Source organism: Carassius auratus, chromosome 12, assembly GCF_003368295.1.
Source record: "Carassius auratus strain Wakin chromosome 12, ASM336829v1, whole genome shotgun sequence".
Classification (NCBI taxonomy): domain Eukaryota; kingdom Metazoa; phylum Chordata; class Actinopteri; order Cypriniformes; family Cyprinidae; genus Carassius; species Carassius auratus.
This window is the reverse complement of record NC_039254.1, coordinates 1,621,728-1,640,758: the sequence shown is the minus strand read 5'-3', so window position 1 is coordinate 1,640,758 and position 19,031 is coordinate 1,621,728. Positions and strand designations below refer to the sequence as shown.

The 19,031-nt window shown below is 41.3% G+C and overlaps 2 protein-coding genes and 1 long non-coding RNA gene across 9 annotated transcripts in view; 1 reads left to right on the top strand and 2 right to left on the bottom strand.

Annotated features, from left to right (window-relative positions):
* Window positions 1-277: 277 nt before the first annotated feature.
* Window positions 278-4,427, top strand: LOC113111422 (RPE-retinal G protein-coupled receptor-like). Of its 2 annotated transcripts, none has more exons than XM_026276095.1 (7): window positions 278-962; window positions 1,403-1,559; window positions 1,853-1,974; window positions 2,172-2,331; window positions 2,532-2,649; window positions 3,488-3,601; window positions 3,705-4,427. In XM_026276095.1, exons 1-7 carry the CDS (start codon window positions 887-889, stop codon window positions 3,831-3,833), a joined length of 876 nt encoding a protein of 291 aa, XP_026131880.1. In that variant the 5' UTR covers window positions 278-886; the 3' UTR covers window positions 3,834-4,427. The 2 variants fall into 2 exon arrangements, with proteins under 2 accessions (XP_026131880.1, XP_026131881.1); XM_026276096.1 differs by having other exon boundaries at window positions 879-955.
* On the bottom strand, window positions 2,264-3,613 carry LOC113111423 (uncharacterized). The gene is made up of 3 exons (XR_003293319.1): window positions 3,504-3,613; window positions 2,491-2,615; window positions 2,264-2,379 (listed from the first exon to the last, which is right to left on the bottom strand). It is a non-coding gene; the product is annotated as an uncharacterized LOC113111423 (long non-coding RNA).
* Window positions 4,428-15,014: 10,587 nt separating the features above from the next.
* The window catches only part of LOC113111418 (poly(ADP-ribose) glycohydrolase-like), a 21,450-nt gene continuing 17,433 nt past the window's right edge, over window positions 15,015-19,031 (bottom strand). For all 6 annotated transcript variants that reach the window (XM_026276091.1, XM_026276086.1, XM_026276087.1 and 3 more), the window contains 6 exons: window positions 18,108-18,255; window positions 16,542-16,620; window positions 16,361-16,469; window positions 16,005-16,110; window positions 15,618-15,746; window positions 15,015-15,209 (listed from right to left, as the gene is read on the bottom strand). In XM_026276091.1, the coding sequence (XP_026131876.1) occupies window positions 15,103-15,209; window positions 15,618-15,746; window positions 16,005-16,110; window positions 16,361-16,469; window positions 16,542-16,620; window positions 18,108-18,255 (678 nt within the window). In that variant the 3' untranslated portion in view covers window positions 15,015-15,102. The remainder of the gene's footprint in view (window positions 15,210-15,617; window positions 15,747-16,004; window positions 16,111-16,360; window positions 16,470-16,541; window positions 16,621-18,107; window positions 18,256-19,031) is intronic.

Genomic DNA, 19,031 nt, shown 5'->3' with positions numbered 1-19,031 from the left:
TCTGTTGATTGACCTTCATTTTTATAGAAAGTTAATGTTCTACTCGGAGTATGGCTTATTTTGTAAACATGTATTTGTAGTTATTTGTGATGCTATGTTATTTTTATGATAAGATTTTAACTGTTGAAAGACTGAAATTTTTATTTTACCAGTAAAAGCCTTGCAATGTCTTTCTGCCAGTTTTAATAAATACTTCATTGACATAATTGACTTTATTCATTTTTATTCATTTGTAAATGTATTAATACAGAGCTCATGATGAGGCATTTTTATACATATTTTATAGTTTACTGTTAAAGTTATTCTTTAAGAGACACTTCTCTCAAAGGATCCGGGGAAACAACACGTGACTGCTCCTGAGGAGAAAGCACAAATGCTGAACACTGAAGTGTGGTACAGTGTATGTATGTTATTACCCAAGAATTCGTTTCCTAATTACAGCCGTGTGCACTGGGACCTAGTGCAGTCAGATCACCACATTATACCTCAAACATTCTGTGATGTTACTTGGTTTTCACTTCTAATATCATGGCAACGATTTAATTTCATTCAGAATATACATTTTTCAAACATAACACAATAAAAGTTAATTAAATCAATGTGTTTTAAGATGAACAGGACAACCAATTATAATTATAATTACCAATTATAATACAATTTTGTATAAGCATGCACTGTTATTTGTCAGAGAGTTGTATATGGAGGACTGTGATCTGAGGTCGAGCGAGCGATGCGGATCTGATTTCACAAACTTTTGTGGTATTAAAACATTCTTGCAGGGATTTCAGACTAGGCTTTAAATCTCACACGTGCTTTCAGAAGGAATAAACACATATAAAGTCTCGCTCTGTAACACAGCGCTCAGCAGTGAGAAGTGTCTTGGACAATGGCTTTATACGTGTTACCGGAGGGATTTAGTGATTTTGACATGTTCGCCTTCGGCTCTGTGCTGCTGGTGGGCGGTGAGTACTGCTGATCGATCAGTCAATCAATCAATCAATCAATCAATCAATCAAACAATCGATCAGTCAATCAATCAATCAATCTATCAGTCCATCAGTTCATCCATTCATCAGTGCTGGATAGCTCTTCACTGATGAATGTATTGACGAACATGAAAAGGTTCTTTATGTCTGATTGATTAGTGAAGGCGGATCTATCCTCTTATTGGGGGTAAAATATGTAAATAGTTTCTGAATTAGAAAAAAAAGAAAAGCAAATATAGTCGGTTCATGGTGTAATGATTGATGGCATCTGATCTGATCACTGTGGTGCTTACTGATACTTCTTTATTACTGTGGACTTAATTCTTCTAAAAGCATTGAATATAATATTTAGTTATGATTGCTCTTGTAGTGTTATGAATTCTGTTCAGTCTGAATATCTGAATATTTTCTTCTAGGTCTTCTTGGTTTCTTTCTTAATTTAATCTCGATCATGGCGTTCCTCAGAATCCGGGAGATGCAGACGCCCAATAACTTCTTCATCTTTAACCTGGCCGTGGCCGACCTGAGCCTCAATATTAACTGTTTAGTGGCTGCTTACGCCAGTTACCTGAGGTGAGACTGACCCAAACCACAGCAGCAATCCACACAATCTTCACCAATTTACACTTTATAGCAAAATAGCAACTTTTACAATTGTGTGAAAAGATATGGCAAAATAAATTAAAATGAATTATATGTGTGATGACTATTTCTCACATAACTTATTGGTGTTATTGCAAACAAGGAATTAGAACTGAAACAAAAGATTGCATGAAATACAACCGCTGGACACAAAAGAATACATAGTTTTAATATGTATAAATATTTAAACACCTGTGTGTCTGTGTTTCTCTGAACTCTGGAAGATACTGGCCGTTTGGGTCGGAGGGCTGCCAGATTCACGCTTTTCAGGGAATGGTGTCGATCCTCGCCGCCGTCTGTTTTCTGGCTGCCATTGCTTGGGACAGATATCATCAGTACTGTACGAGTGAGTATAAACAGAGAACATATGCCATACATAAAATGACACTTTATTATACGCAAGACATTAGTTGTACTCTTCTTTCTGTAAGGCTTGTATTCAATTCTTCAGTAGTTTTCCCAGGTTTAGTGGGTTTTAGGATCATGTTATACTATATTTTATATCTCATCTGACTGGCTGTAAATCGATGAGTTTGTTTCCAGAGCAGAAGATGTTCTGGAGCACGTCTGTGACCATCAGCACCATCATCTGGATCCTGGCCGTGTTCTGGGCGCTCCTGCCGCTGCCGGCCATTGGATGGGGCGTCTTTGACTTTGAGCCGATGAAAACGTGCTGTACGCTCGACTACACACAAGGAGACCGGTACATCCATCTCACAGAGGAGAACGCAAACATACTTCACTCTTGTTTCTGAGTGAACAGCACATTACTAATCAGAAACCACATTAGGAGAAATCTGGACAATGTCTGTCCTGCCTGGACACGACTACTGATGATTGTAAATATCATGTGGGAATTTACCTGCAAGAGTAATACGTTGTTTTCTTCTCTGTCTTCTTCAGGAGTTACATCACCTACATGGTGTCCATCACTGTACTGTATTTAGCATTCCCGGTTATGGTTTTGCAGTCGTCCTACAGTTCCATCTATGCTTATTTCAAAAAGACACGCCACTTTAAGGTACTCACACACTGCTTATCAAACATACGCTACAATGAGACACAATGTATTTTCATTTGCCCGAACTTTGCTGTCGCCTAGTATGATTCACTTGATATATATATATATGTGTGTGTGTTATTTATCATTTTAAGTAATTGCTGTACCCTATAATGTAGTAAATTTCAATTATCAATTTTTATAACCTGCGTATAATCAGAGATGCATTTTGTACAGCACACTGAACCAGTTTTATATGCTGTAATGAGGCTGTGTATAACTCTGCATCCTCGGAAGAGAGGCACGTCTCTGATGCGTGAACCAACTCACCATTAACAGCTACTAGTTTAGTGTTAATAATCTGGTTGTGACTACCTGTCAGCAGTTAATCAGCGCAAGACACTCGTTAGAGCAGCACAAACGAGTTCATCTGCAGCGAGACTGACACGAATCAGCCACACGCTCAGCATTCTGTGTGCTTTAAGCCACGCAAGCAGCAGATTTCTGCTCTAGTTTTTCATGATGTTTTAGATAAAAGCATGATTTGAGAAGTGAATGGTGTGAGTGTGTGTGTGAGTGCGTGTGTGTGCGTGTGAGTGCGTGTGAGTGCGTGTGTGTGCGTGTGTGTGTGTGTGTGTGTGTGTGTGCGTGTGTGTGTGTGTGTGTGAGTGTGTGTGTGTGTTTGTGAGTGTGCGTGTGTGTGCGTGTGTGTGTGTGAGTGTGTGTGTGTGTGTGTGTTTGTGAGTGTGCGTGTGTGTGCGTGTGTGTGTGTGTGTGTGTGTGAGTGTGTGTGTGTGTGTGTGTGAGTGTGTGTGTGTGTGTTGGTGTTTAGTGTCAGCTTCTCCTCTCTGTCCTGCAGTTTAACACAGGGTTACCTCTGAAAGCGCTGCTGTTCTGCTGGGGTCCGTATCTTCTTCTGTGCACATACGCCTGCTTCGAGAACGTTAGCCTCATTTCACCAAAGCTCAGAATGGTAAGAGAACAAACACTGGTGGTCTTTCAAATCTTTCACGGGATTGATAAATCATTGTTCTCACGTTGATCTCAGTTCTGATGACAGTCGTCTGGTCCTCTAGGTTCTTTCAGTGCTTGCCAAGACATCTCCGATCTTCCACGCCGTCCTGTACGCGTTCGGGAACGAGTTCTACCGTGGAGGAATCTGGCAGTTCCTCACCGGGCAGAAATCTGCAGACAAAAAGAAATAGTGAATGAGCTTTAGCCATGTAATGTTGTATTCAGACGAGTCTGCAAGAATTTACACGTGATGTGACTGTAATTCATGTCAAATCAGTGCCTAACACATTTGGAGATATTTGTCCAGAATTTCTCAAAGTGATTATAGAAGACGGACATATGAAGCCTTATTTCAGTTCTCTGCAGTGTGAGAGATCACTTACACAGTTCATTTAGGACACAATCATTTAACCATTTCATTGTTCTTGCCTTACTGTTGCTGTTGATCAGTGCAAGAGAATCTAATATTCATGTGTAAATCTGTAAGTAACCCTAACTTGAAACCAGTGAGGGAACTGCTAAAAACAAAAGGGCTTTTCATTGTTTATCCACAGAATAAACCGTGAGGCACAAGACAGTTTGTGACGGTTCTTTAGATGTTCAGAAGGAGACTGATGAAGGCTAAATAACTCCAATAGAATCTCTCATCAAGGACTGGATTGCAGATATTCATCGTCACTGGTTTAGACTTTAGAAAATGCCCTGATTCCTCGGTGTGTGTGTGTGTGTGTGCGTGGGTGCATGTGTGTGTGTGTGTGTGTGTGTGTGGGTGCGTGTGTGTGTGTGTGTGCGTGCGTGCGAGTGTGCGTGCGAGTGTGTGTGTGTGAGTGTGTGTATGAGAGTGTGTGTGTGCGTGTGTGCGAGTGTGTGTGTGTGCGTGCGTGCGAGTGTGTGTGTGTGTGTGTGTGTGTGTGTGCGTGCGTACGTGCGAGTGTGTGTGTGCTCGTCAGGAGTCTGAATTCTCAGTGTTCGGTGTGTTGCTGATGTTCACAGATCTTCTCAGTCTCCAGCTCAGATCTGGAAGCGGTGGCTAATCAACATTCATGTTCAGGATTAGAAATTCTCCAGGATTTTGTAATCTGCAGTAATTCCACTGCACAAGGAGCTGCTCTCATATCAGTAGATTTGGGTTTCTGACGTATGTTGAAGACCAAAGAGGATCAGGAGAGCTTTAGCGCAGCCGGTCACGGGACGGCTCTCGGACACACACCGAACTCTGAAACACACCAGAGCAGAGCAGAGGAGGAACGTCTGGTCGTTCTTTCATTCATTCACTGAGCTTTACTCTTTATTGTCTTTCCTACTCTTTAATGTGAGTGAACTGTGTGTATTGATGTCTATCCGTTCACATTCAGGTGTTTTTTAACATGAGCTCAAATATAAAAACTGAACATGGCAAACATTTTTTGATTTTTGAATGCTGTTTAGAAAAGCAGGTGATGCAGATGGAGATCTTTTGGATAAAGTACTAATTCATGGCAATGCTTTGTCTATTTTTATTTGCTCTTTAAGCTCTTTTTAAGATATTTTAACAGGTTTCAAAGCATTTTAACAATTACTGGTCAACACCGATTCATTTCAAGAAATGCACAGAAAAAATACCTTGAGCACTATTTATAGAAAAGCAGAAGTCATACAAACTCTCTCTCTCACACACACACACACTCTCTCACTCTCTCTCTCTCACACACACACACACACACACACACTCTCACTCTCTCTCTCTCAGACACACACACACACACTCTCACTCTCTCTCTCTCAGACACACACACACTCTCTCACTCTCTCTCTCTCACACACAATCAATCAATCAATCACCTTTATTTATATAGTGCTTTAAACAAAATACATTGCGCCAAAGCACTGAACAACATTCATTTGGAAAACAGTGTCTCAATAATGCAAAATGATAGTTAAAGGCAGTTCATCATTGAATTCATTGATGTCATCTCTGTTCAGTTGAAATAGTGTCTGTTTTAATTTGCAATCAAGTCAACGATATCGCTGTAGATGAAGTGACCCCAACTAAGCAAGCCAGAGGCGACAGCGGCAAGGAACCGAAACTCCATCGGTGACAGAATGGAGAAAAAAACCTTGGGAGAAACCAGGCTCAGTTGGGGTCAGTTCTCCTCTGACCAGACGAAACCAGTAGTTCAATTCCAGGCTGCAGCAAAGTCAGATTGTGCAGAAGAATCATCTGTTTCCTGTGGTCTTGTCCTGGTGCTCCTCTGAGACAAGGTCTTTACAGGGGATCTGTATCTGGGATCTAGTTGTCCTGGTCTCCGCTGTCTTTCAGGGCAGTAGAGGTCCTTTCTAGGTGCTGATCCACCATCTGGTCTGGATACGTACTGGATCCGGGTGACTGCAGTGACCCTCTGATCTGGACACAGACTGGATCTGGTGGCCACGGTGACCTCGGAACAAGAGAGAAACAGACAAATATTAGCGTAGATGCCATTCTTCTAATGATGTAGAAAGTACGGTGTTATGTGAAGTGTTCCCGGTTCCGGTTTACCTAATTAATGCAGCCTAAAAATCCTTTAACGGATTTGGATATTAAAAGCATATTAGTATGTTATGTGTAAGCCAGGTTAAAGAGATGGGTCTTTAATCTAGATTTAAACTGACAGAGTGTGTCTGCCTCCCGAACAATGTTAGGTAGGTTATTCCAGAGTTTAGGCGCCAAATAGGAAAAGGATCTGCCGCCCGCATTTGATTTTGATATTCTAGGTATTATCAAATTGCCTGAGTTTTGAGAACGTAGCGGACGTAGAGGAGTATAATGTAAAAGGAGCTCATTCAAATACTGAGGTGCTAAACCATTCAGGGCTTTATAAGTAATAAGCAATATTTTAAAATCTATACGATGTTTGATAGGGAGCCAGTGCAGTGTGGACAGGACCGGGCTAATATGGTCATACTTCCTGGTTCTAGTAAGAACTCTTGCTGCTGCATTTTGGACTAGCTGTAGTTTGTTTACTAAGCGTGCAGAACAACCACCCAATAAAGCATTACAATAGTCTAACCTTGAAGTCATAAATGCATGGATTAACATTTCTGCATTTGACATTGAGAGCATAGGCCGTAATTTAGATATATTTTTGAGATGGAAAAATGCAGTTTTACAAATGCTAGAAACGTGGCTTTCTAAGGAAAGATTGCGATCAAGTAGCACACCTAGGTTCCTAACTGATGACGAAGAATTGACAGAGCAACCATCAAGTCTTAGACAGTGTTCTAGGTTATTACAAGTAGAGTTTTTAGGCCCTATGATTAACACCTCTGTTTTTTCTGAATTTAGCAGTAAGAAATTACTCGTCATCCAATTTTTTATATCGACTATGCATTCCATTAGTTTTTCAAATTGGTGTGTTTCACCGGGCTGCGAGGAAATATAGAGCTGAGTATCATCAGCATAACAGTGAAAGCTAACACCATGTTTCCTGATGATATCTCCCAAGGGTAACATATAAAGCGTGAAGAGTAGCGGCCCTAGAACTGAGCCTTGAGGTACTCCATACTGCACTTGTGATCGATATGATACATCTTCATTCACTGCTACGAACTGATGGCGGTCATATAAGTACGATTTAAACCATGCTAATGCACTTCCACTGATGCCAACAAAGTGTTCAAGTCTATGCAAAAGAATGTTGTGGTCAATTGTGTCAAACGCAGCACTAAGATCCAATAAAACTAATAGAGAGATACACCCACGATCAGATGATAAGAGCAGATCATTTGTAACTCTAAGGAGAGCAGTCTCAGTACTATGATACGGTCTAAATCCTGACTGGAAATCCTCACATATACCATTTTTCTCTAAGAAGGAATATAATTGTGAGGATACCACCTTTTCTAGTATCTTGGACAGAAAAGGGAGATTCGAGATTGGTCTATAATTAACAAGTTCTCTGGGGTCAAGTTGTGGCTTTTTTATGAGAGGCTTAATAACAGCCAGTTTAAAGGTTTTGGGGACATGTCCTAATAACAATGAGGAATTAATAATAGTCAGAAGAGGACCTATGACTTCTGGAAGCACCTCTTTTAAGAGCTTAGATGGTATAGGGTCTAACATACATGTTGTAAGTTTAGATGATTTAACAAGTTTATACAATTCTTCCTCTCCTATAGTAGAGAATGAGTGGAACTGTTCCTCAGGGGGTCTATAGTGCACTGTCTGATGTGATACTGTAGCTGACGGCTGAATGGTTGCAATTTTATCTCTAATAGTATCGATTTTAGAAGTAAAGTAGTTCATAAAGTCATTACTGCTGTGGTGTTGGGAAATGTCAACACTTGTTGAGGCTTTATTTTTCGTTAATTTAGCCACTGTATTGAATAAATACCTGGGGTTATGTTTGTTTTCTTCTAAAAGAGAAGAAAAGTAATCAGATCTAGCAGTTTTTAATGCTTTTCGGTAGGATATGCTACTTTCCCGCCAAGCAATACGAAATACCTCTAGTTTTGTTTTCCTCCAGCTGCGCTCCATTTTTCGGGCTGCTCTCTTTAGGGTGCGAGTATGCTCATTATACCATGGTGTCAAACTGTTTTCCTTAACCTTTCTTAAGCGTAAAGGAGCAACTGTATTTAAAGTGCTAGAAAAGAGAGAGTCCATAGTTTCTGTTACATCATCAAGTTGTTCTGAGGTTTTGGATATGCTAAGGAATTCGGATACATCAGGAAGATAACTTAAAAAGCTGTCTTTTGTGGTAGAAGTGATGGTTCTTCGATACTTGTAACAAGAAGTAGAATTTACAATTTTGGCTATATGAAGTTTACACAGAACTAAATAATGATCTGAGATATCATCACTTGGCTGAATAATTTCAACACTATCAACATCAATTCCATGTGACAGTATTAAATCTAGAGTATGATTTCGACAATGAGTAGGTCCTGAAACGTGTTGTCTAACACCAATAGAGTTCAGAATGTCTATAAATGCTGATCCCAATGCATCTTTTTCATTATCGACATGGATATTAAAATCACCAACTATTAAAACTTTATCTGCAGCCAGAACTAACTCGGATGTAAAATCACCAAACTCTTTAATAAAGTCTGTATGGTGCCCTGGTGGCCTGTGTACAGTAGCCAGTACAAACATAACAGGGGATTTATCATTAACATTGGTTTCTCTGGATAATGTTATATGAAGCACCATTACTTCAAACGAGTTATACTTGTAGCCTGCCCTCTGAGAAATCCTGAAAACGTTATTATAAATTGAAGCAACTCCTCCCCCTTTGCCTTTTAGACGCGGCTCGTGTTTATAACAATAATCTTGGGGGGTGGACTCATTTAAAATAATGTAATCATCAGGTTTTAGCCAGGTTTCTGTCAAGCAGAGCACATCTATATTATGATCAGTTATCATATTATTTACAAAAAGTGTTTTCGTAGAAATGGATCTGATATTCAATAAGCCAATCTTTATCATTTGTTTATCCATATTGCATTTGTTTTTTATTTGTTGAACCTCAATTAAATTGTTAACCTTAACTTGGTTTGGACGTTTTTTGTATTTTCTAGTTCGGGGAACAGACACAGTCTCTATAGTGTGATATCTAGGTGAAAGAGTCTCTATGTGCTGAGAATTAACTGACCTCTGTGACGGGAGGCAGCTAGCAGACGGTCGGTTTAGCCAGTCTGTCTGCTTCCTGACCTGGGCCCCAGTTAGTCAAGTATAAACACTAAGACTATTTGCCATATTTCTAGACAGAAGAGTGGCGCCACCCCAGGAGGGATGAAGACCATCTCTTTTAAACAGGTCAGGTCTGCCCCAAAAGCTCGTCCAATTGTCTATATAACCTATGTTATTCTGTGGACACCACTTAGACATCCAGCCATTGAGTGATGACAATCTGCTATGCATCTCATCACCACGGTAAGCAGGGAGGGGACCAGAGCATATTACAGTGTCTGACATCATGCTTGCAAGTTCACACACCTCTTTAAAGTTATTTTTAGTGATCTCCGACTGGCGAAGTCGAACATCATTAGCGCCGGCATGAATAACAATCTTACTGTATTTACGTTTAGCATTAGCCAGCACTTTTAAATTTGCCAAGATGTCAGGCGCTCTGGCTCCCGGTAAACATTTGACTATGGTGGCTGGTGTCTCTATATTCACGTTCCGTACAATAGAATCACCAATAACTAGAGCACTTTCATCAGGTTTCTCAGTGGGTGCATCACTGAGTGGGGAGAACCTGTTTAATGTTTTGATCGGAACAGAAGAGCGGTGTTTTGACCCACGACTACGCTGCCTCACCGTCACCCAGTTGCCCTGCTGCAGGGGCTCTGCTGGAACCGGACAATGTACAGGAGTCCCTGAGCTAGACGCATCCAAAGCCGTATCTAGAGCCCTAACATTCTTACTGTCCTCAATTAAAGTTTGGATGCGTGTCTCTAATTCTGAAATCTTCTCTGTCAGCCTAACTGTTTCCCTGCATTTATCACATGTGAATCCCTCATCAGCAACAGAGATAGATAAACTGTACATGTGGCAAGAGGTGCATATAACAATTGTAGGAGAAGCCATTACTCACCGTGCTTGATGAAATATTCTTACCACGGTTGTTTGATGAACTTGTGGAAAACTGCAGCGTGAGAGAGGAGAGGAGAGGAGAAAAGAAAACGCTAATGACAAGCTAACGAGTGCTAACGCTTTGCAGGTGTGCTGCCACACACACACACACACACACACACACTCTCACTCTCTCTCTCTCAGACACACACACACACACACACACTCTCACTCTCTCTCTCTCACACACACACACACACACTCTCTCACTCTCTCTCTCTCACACACACACACACACACACACACACTCTCACTCTCTCTCTCTCACACACACACACACACACACACACTCTCACTCTCTCTCTCTCAGACACACACACACACACTGGTTAATTTACATTTTACACTGAATCATTTAGCAGAATCTTTCATTTGGAGTAAATCAAAGACTGGAGCTAAGCAGCAAATTAACGGACGGAGATTCAATCATCTGTATATGGCTGCTATTGTCTGGGGATATACACCAATGTCCCGCTCCGATGCACGATTTCAGACCTAGGAATGCGACAGGTGTGATGACCTGGGTGAAGGAGTGCATGGAGACATTGAGAGAACAGAGCCGGGAATGGGAAACCCAATGGTGTTCCTTGATGGGAGCAAACAACCCATGAATTCTGTCCAGTTCAGTCACACCATTCGCTTTTGGAGGATGCCTGTAAGGTTAAGCCAAATGTGGATCCGTTTCTTTCGACAAGGGGACTTCATGTGCTCCTTCTTAAAGGGGGCGTGAAATGCTCGTTTTCACTCAATATCCTGTTAATCTTGAGTACGTATAGAGTAGTACTGCATCCTTCATAACTCCAAAAAGTCTTTAGTTTTATTATATTCATAAGAGAAAGATAGTCTGTACCGATTTTTCCCGGAAAAACACGAGCGCCTGGAGGCGTGACGTGTGGGCGGAGCTAAAGAATCACGAGCGCCAGTAGGCTTTTGCTTTGAGAGCGTTTGGAAGCTGTGACATTACCCAGAGCTGTTGAAAAACATATTTAACGGCTCTGACATTGCCTTGAGGAAAAAAACATCCAAAATAAACCATGGCTAAGTCAGATTCAGCCGTTTATTTATGATCCAGAATCAGATCCAGAGACTGAAACTGAACGAGAGCAGCAGCAGCAACGACTCGCTCCGAGCGGGGCTCGAACCCGGGTCTCCGGCATGGGAGGCGGACGCACTAACAAGAAGGAAGAGATATTTTAAGCAGTTTTACTCACCGCCTGCGGTTCCAACACACCATCGTGACCCTTTTTCGTTGGGACTGCATCATCCTTAAGAAATAAACGATGTGCAAATCCGTCGTCAAACTGGGCCTTGTTTGTAAAACAAGCATCTTCGAAATGCAGGGAACAAACACAAACACTTGCACAACTCCGTTGATGCTCTGTAAAAATAAACTCCATCCACTGGTCTCTTAATGCTGTTTCTCTTTTGGTAATCTGTGCAGGGTTGTCTTGCCCTGGCAACCAAAAACACACTTCTTTTGTGACATTTGGCGACGCTCTGGCTCTGATCAGTGAAGTCTGTTGTGCTCTCAGTGCTCTGCTATACGGGAGCGCGCTCTTCCGGCAGAAGTGCCTCAGGACCCATATAAGGAAATTCCGCTCCATCTAACGTCACACAGAGCCATACTCGAAAAAAACTTACCCAAACTTGTGACAAACCGGAAGTATTTTTGGAACAGAAATACTCCTTCAAACGTACAACTTAATTTTTGAAACTTTGTCCATGTTTAGCATGGGAATCCAACTCTTTAACAGTGTAAAAAACTCTGTATGCATGAAATAGCATTTCACCCCCCCTTTAACATCAGAAGCCTTCTCCCTAAAATCACAGATACGTCTCCTCAGTAACAGCTTAAAGGTGTGTGTGTTTATGTGAGATCGGACATTGGTTTTAATCAGAGAACGGACTTGAATAATGACCAAATTTAAGCAGTCTGGTTAAATATTTGGAAGTTATTATGATAGGAGATTTTAATACTGATATTCGAAAAACTGACCGTTCTGGCTATAATCATGGCGTTAATTAATTTTTGTTGCTCATTTAGTTTACATCAGCTGATCAAAGAAACAACACGTGTCTGTTCTTCCACTCAAACTATTATCAACCTTGTGTCAGTGTCAGAAAAAGAGAAAGTGGGGTAACTGACTGAGTGATCATTCTATTGTGTTCTGTACTTGGAAGCAGTGTTTAATTCTCATAGGTCTATAAGAATTAGGTCATTGAAAACATATAATAAAGAAGCATTTAATGACTGCTTGAATTTAGCAAACTGGTCTGTTGTGCTGCAATGTAAGAAAGTTGATAAAGCATGGTGCTTATTTAAAGGTGTGTTTTTAGAAGCTGTAGACAAAGTAGCCTCTTTTAAAGTAGTTAGAGTTAAACAGAGGCCAGAACCATGGATAAATGATGATATTCTCAAGGCAATTAGGATGAGAAATATCAGAATTGGAAAGAGTACAAAAAGGTGAGAAATTAAGTTAGCAGATTAGTGATCAATGGTAAAAAAGACATATTTTAATGAGAAAATTGTGCAATATAGAAATGATTCAAGCGAGTTATGGAAGTCCCACAAGCAGATTGGTTACAGTAATAGGTTAAAAACAAAAGCCAGTAACATAACTCTTGATTTGGGGAATAATGTCACAGCAGAAAAAGTGAGTGGCAGATAGTTTTAATAATTACTTGTCATCAGTTGCTAGTAAACTAGTGGAAAAACGACCTGTCCAGTCAGGGCAGTATGGGGAAAGTCACATCTTTGAGTTTTACTCTGGGAAAGATGTCACACATATTATAAACATGTCTATTGGGCAAGGATATTTCCCTAATGATTTCAATCTTGCCAGAGTAATTCCACTTCACAAGAAAGGGAGTACATTAGACCATGGAAACTATAGACCGGTTTCAACTCTTTTTAGTGTGTCAAATATAATTGAAAAGATTATTTTTTAACAGATTGACAAATATTTAGCATCACACAATTCTCTATGAGTTTGAGTCTGGCTTTCATAAATCACATTCCACTGACACCTGTTTATTGTTTCTAACGGACCACATTAGGAGGGAGGTAGATAAAGGTCATTTTTGTGTTATGATCCTGTTAGACCTACAGATGGACTTTGATACCATTGACCATGGTATTGTGGTTAGTAAATTACAAGCCATAGCAGTAAAAAGGGTGAGATCTTATCTGAAGCATAGGAAACAAGTGGTGGATAATGGAGTAACAATGTCTCAACCACAGAGTATAGAATGTGGGGTTCCTCAAGGGAGTGTTTTGGGCCCACTTTTATTCCTTCTATATCAATCAATCAATCACCTTTATTTATATAGTGCTTTAAACAAAATACATTGCGCCAAAGCACTGAACAACATTCATTTGGAAAACAGTGTCTCAATAATGCAAAATGATAGTTAAAGGCAGTTCATCATTGAATTTAGTTATGTCATCTCTGTTCAGTTGAAATAGTGTCCGTTTTAATTTGCAATCAAGTCAATGATATCGCTGTAGATGAAGTGACCCCAACTAAGCAAGCCAGAGGCGACAGCGGCAAGGAACCGAAACTCCATCGGTGACAGAATGGAGAAAAAAACCTTGGGAGAAACCAGGCTCAGTTGGGGGGCCAGTTCTCCTCTGACCAGACGAAACCAGTAGTTCAATTCCAGGCTGCAGCAAAGTCAGATTGTGCAGAAGAATCATCCGTTTCCTGTGGTCTTGTCCTGGTGCTCCTCTGAGACAAGGTCTTTACAGGGGATCTGTATCTGGGATCTAGTTGTCCTGGTCTCCGCTGTCTTTCAGGGATGTAGAGGTCCTTTCTAGGTGCTGATCCACCATCTGGTCTGGATACGTACTGGATCCGGGTGACTGCAGTGACCCTCTGATCTGGACACAGACTGGATCTGGTGGCTACGGTGACCTCGGAACAAGAGAGAAACAGACTAATATTAGCGTAGATGCCATTCTTCTAATGATGTAGAAAGTACGGTGTTATGTGAAGTGTTTCCGGTTCCGGTTTACCTTATTAATGCAGCCTAAAAATCCTTTAACGGATTTGGATATTAAAAGCATATTAGTATGTTATGTGTATGCCAGGTTAAAGAGATGGGTCTTTAATATTCTAGGTATTATCAAATTGCCTGAGTTTTGAGAACGTAGCGGACGTAGAGGAGTATAATGTAAAAGGAGCTCATTCAAATACTGAGGTGCTAAACCATTCAGGGCTTTATAAGTAATAAGCAATATTTTAAAATCGATACGATGTTTGATAGGGAGCCAGTGCAGTGTGGACAGGACCGGGCTAATATGGTCATACTTCCTGGTTCTAGTAAGAACTCTTGCTGCTGCATTTTGGACTAGCTGTAGTTTGTTTACCAAGCGTGCAGAACAACCACCCAATAAAGCATTACAATAGTCTAACCTTGAGCTCATAAATGCATGGATTAACATTTCTGCATTTGACATTGAGAGCATAGGCCGTAATTTAGATATATTTTTGAGATGGAAAAATGCATTTGTAATATAATAATGACCTTAAGTCTGCATGTTCATGTGAACTTTTTTTTATACTCCGATGACTCTGCGTTATTGTTTTCACATAAAGATCTTAGGGGAAAGAACTGTAAGTGTAGAACTATCTAATGTCAGTAGGAAAAGCAGCGTTTCAGCTCCGCTCTATAAAGACTGTGTTCACGAGCGGCTCGGTCGATATGGAGCCCAGCGGGCCACGCTTTCATCTGCCCCGGGGCCAGTCACACACGGAAACACCACAACCAGCCCACAGACATTTAAAACAGCTTTATTGAGGCACATACAGCGACGTCTGAGAGCAGAAAACAGCACCGCCTGGCCGAGCCGCTGGGGTCAGGGGTCACAGGTGCTCAGAGAGGAAGCTGTAAAGTGTTTCCTGAGGTTTGCTTCTTGTAGTTTTCTTACACACACACTCATAATACTGCAGCAACAGCCTGAACACAGATCCTACAGAAAACCACAGAGAAACATAAACACACTGCACAAACACCATGTGATTAAGTGATGTGACATTCAGTCAAGTGTGGTGACCCATACTCAGAATTCGTGCTCTGCATTTAGCCCATACAAAGTTCCCACGCACACACTCACACACACACACACACACACACACACACACACACACTCACACACACACACCCGGAGCAGTGGTCATCATTACTGCTGTGGTGTCCGGGGAGCAGTCAGGGGTTCGGTGTCTTGCTCAAGCGCTCCTCAGTCGTGGTGTTACCGGCCCGAGACTTGAACACACAACCCTAGGGTTAGGAGTCAAACTCTCTAACCACTACGCCATGACTTCCCCGTGTGTGTGTGTGTGTGTGTGTGAGAGTGAGAAAGAGAGAGAGTGTGTCTTACCTACGGTGGTGTGTGTGTCTGTGATCATTTTGTGTATGTGAAGGACATCTTTGACTAGATCTGCGTCACCAAACGTGAAGTACATCAGATCCCGCTCCGCCTCCGCAGCCGCCATCATCTGCAGCACAGCTACACACACACACACACACACACACACACACGCACACACACACATATGTTAACAAAACAATCGTATATCATCACAAACGCTCTTCATCGCTCTCTTTGCTTCTGTTGTCAGTCTGAGGAAGAGGAGCAGTGTGTGTGAAAGCGTCAGTGAATCACAGAGTGTTTTACTTTCAAAGAGTGAAAAAGAGTTTGTTTGTTTGGCATTTGGGGTTTAATGATGTTCACGTGTTAACTTTTTATTTCAGGTGTTTGACGCACCTTTGAGACGCTTGTCTCCTCCGAAGGCTCCACAGCCCCAGTTCCCCGTCGAGACGGCCGACAGATTCTCCGTCTGGACTCCTGGACGCACGAACCCACAGAAGGCCTGAGGGATGGACAGACATCAGCGGACAGACGACACTAACTGACCCGTCCCTAACCTAACACTGATCTATGAGCGAGCAGATCCGTCCTCAACATGTTCAGTGCTTCGTAAGGAACTGTATTATTATGTTTATTACTGTCCCTCACGCATCGGTGATCCCGAGCATCTGCAGCAGAGTCACAGGATACAGGAGATGTGCTCAGTGGGTTCATCTCTGATGTTCAGATGAAGTGCAGAGGTTTATTCTGACCTTGTTGAGTTCTCTGCTCATGTTTTCAGGCTGAAACTGCTCCAGGAATCGTGTGTAATGCAGGGCGTCTATAGCCACGATCTCAGTGCATCTGCGCTGCCACTCGTCCCTGCAGACACAAACACAGCATCAGCGCCTCTGAGACACACACACACACACACACACACACACACACACACACCTCGGCGTCTGGTCATCATGGTCTCCGTCCCAGCGGAAGCTATCCGAGTATCCCGAGTATCTGCTGAACCGCTCTGCTCCTGTGAACATCAGAACAGTATTACACACTCGACATGCGCCGAATACCTGCTTCACAGCTGATCCTGACCTTCACAACACTACATTAACATCTGCTTTGAAAGAATCTGTCTTAAATCACAGTCACTTCACTCTGTTTAGGCCAAATACTAAACACAAATGGTTAAGTATTTTGCTAATTTTTTTCACAATTGCATGAATTATTTTAATTTTTATACTAATAATTTTTTTTTAATTTTTTTTTGCTTTTCACAGAACAAAAAGAAAAATCAATCAATTACAAAAAAAAAAACATTTTAAAAATACTTTTTTAACATTCTAGCAAACATTATACCAACAACGCACAGTTAAACTGAACATCTTTGAGACCTGCTTGAGTCAGACACGTCACTGTCTAGAGACGAAGGGAAACTGAACACTTTCAGCAGTAAATCATCATATTATTCTGATTTCTGAAGATCATGTGACACTGAAGACTGATGCTGAAAATACATCAGAAATAAATTACACTATAACAGATAGAAAACAGTTATTTAAAATAATGATAATAATTCACAATATTACTGTTTTTGTATTTTTTCCTGAACAGATAAATGCCTGGCTGAGCAGAAGAGACTTCTTTTGAAACAGAAAATAACAGATTTTAACACTGTGTGAATGTTATAATACATTAATAGAGCTGTTGTAATTTTTATCATTGTCTTATTTTTTTATTGTATTTTACAGAAGAACATTAAAATTACAATAATATCATTTATAAATGTTGATGTAAGTTTTATTTCGTCAGAAACCTGCAGGAAGATCTCAGTGCTTCTTTTGTTGACATCTGCAGATTTCTGAATGATTCTCTGTGAATCTAGAACTATGTTTTTCACGTGTATCACACTGTTACATGCCTGTAAAACTGATGTTAAACATGTAAAACATGTTCCTGAGCGGCTGATGAGTAACACGGTTTCACTTTGGGCTTTGAACACCTGGGATTCTGTTCTAATAATAATTCCTTACATTTATATAACGCTTTACATTGTCAGGCGGTACCTTCTCATCATTAGAAAACTGAACGTTCTGCAGTTTATTTACTAATTGCTTAAGGCTATTTGGTGAATTAGATCATCATGCAGTAACCATCTCTTCCTCTTCTCCTCAGAGACAGGAGACGCAGGGTTAAACCGTCTCTCGCTGTCGTGCTTGTACTGTCTTCTCACCTTTTCAGCTGAATGCAATTGTTTTTGCCATTTCTGGCTGAATAATTTCAGCTGCCAAACATTCAAACAAAACCATTACACCCATGGAGAGTCCACATAAACCATAAATGCACGTGTGTGTGTGTCTCTGTGTATGTGTGTGTGTGTGTGTGGGTGCGCGCGTGTGTGTGCGTGTGTGTGTGTGTGTGCGCGTGTGTGTGTGCGCGCGTGTGTGTGCGTGTGTGTGTGTGTGTGTGCGCGTGTGTGTGTGCGCGTGTGCGTGTGTGTGTGTGTGTGTCTACCTGTGACGATCAGACACTCGTTATCCTCCAGTGCTTCAGTGAAGAGTCGAGCGGCGATGAGCTCCGGGTTTATCAGGAACCGGATTTCCTCCTGAACCAGACCAGAACCAGTCACTCCCCCCCCAACGAACCGGTTGGCAAAGTCCACCTGCAGAACACACACACACACACACACAGCATGTCCGGGTCATAGTTCACATTATTATTACATCAGCAGAAGCTTCTGGAGTTTAAAGGGTCACATGATGTGATTTCAGTTTCCTTTCTCTCTGGAGGGTTACAAGCTCTTGGTGCATGAAGAAGATCTGTAAAGTTATAAAGACTAAAGTCTCAAATCCAAAGAGATATTCTTTATCAAAGTTAAGACTCTGACATACACTCCTTCTCATCTCTACGTCGCTGTGGAAATATCTGAGTAATGCTGCCCAAATGTTCACGCAAAGAAAGTCAGTGTGTTTTCAGAAACACGGTGTTGAAGCAGTCGTGTCGTATCGAGGAGAAAGCAGTAGCACTTTATTTGGTCTTACGAAAGAAGATGCATTTAGAACAGAACAGAAACCCATTTTATGGATGAACCGAGGAGAGGAGGTCACTCTGATGACAATCTGAATCAGCGACTGGAAGTATGTTTTGTTATCAGTTTAAATATTTCCTAGTGACTATTCAAATGCAGAGTTTTGCGTGTCGTGTGTGTGTGTGTGTGTGTGTGTGAGAGAGAGGGTCACACAGTGGACTTGTCTTAACCGTCCGTGTCTTGTGTTCTCCAAACACACACGAGCTTCATCACTGTGTGTGTCTCGACTCTGTTCCTCTTTCAGCTTGAACTGATGGGAAACTAAGATCATTATTAACGGTCTTTACATTTATTTTGAAAGATGAAGCTCGTGATTATGGAAAGGGGCGTTACATTTCCGACGAGTGCTT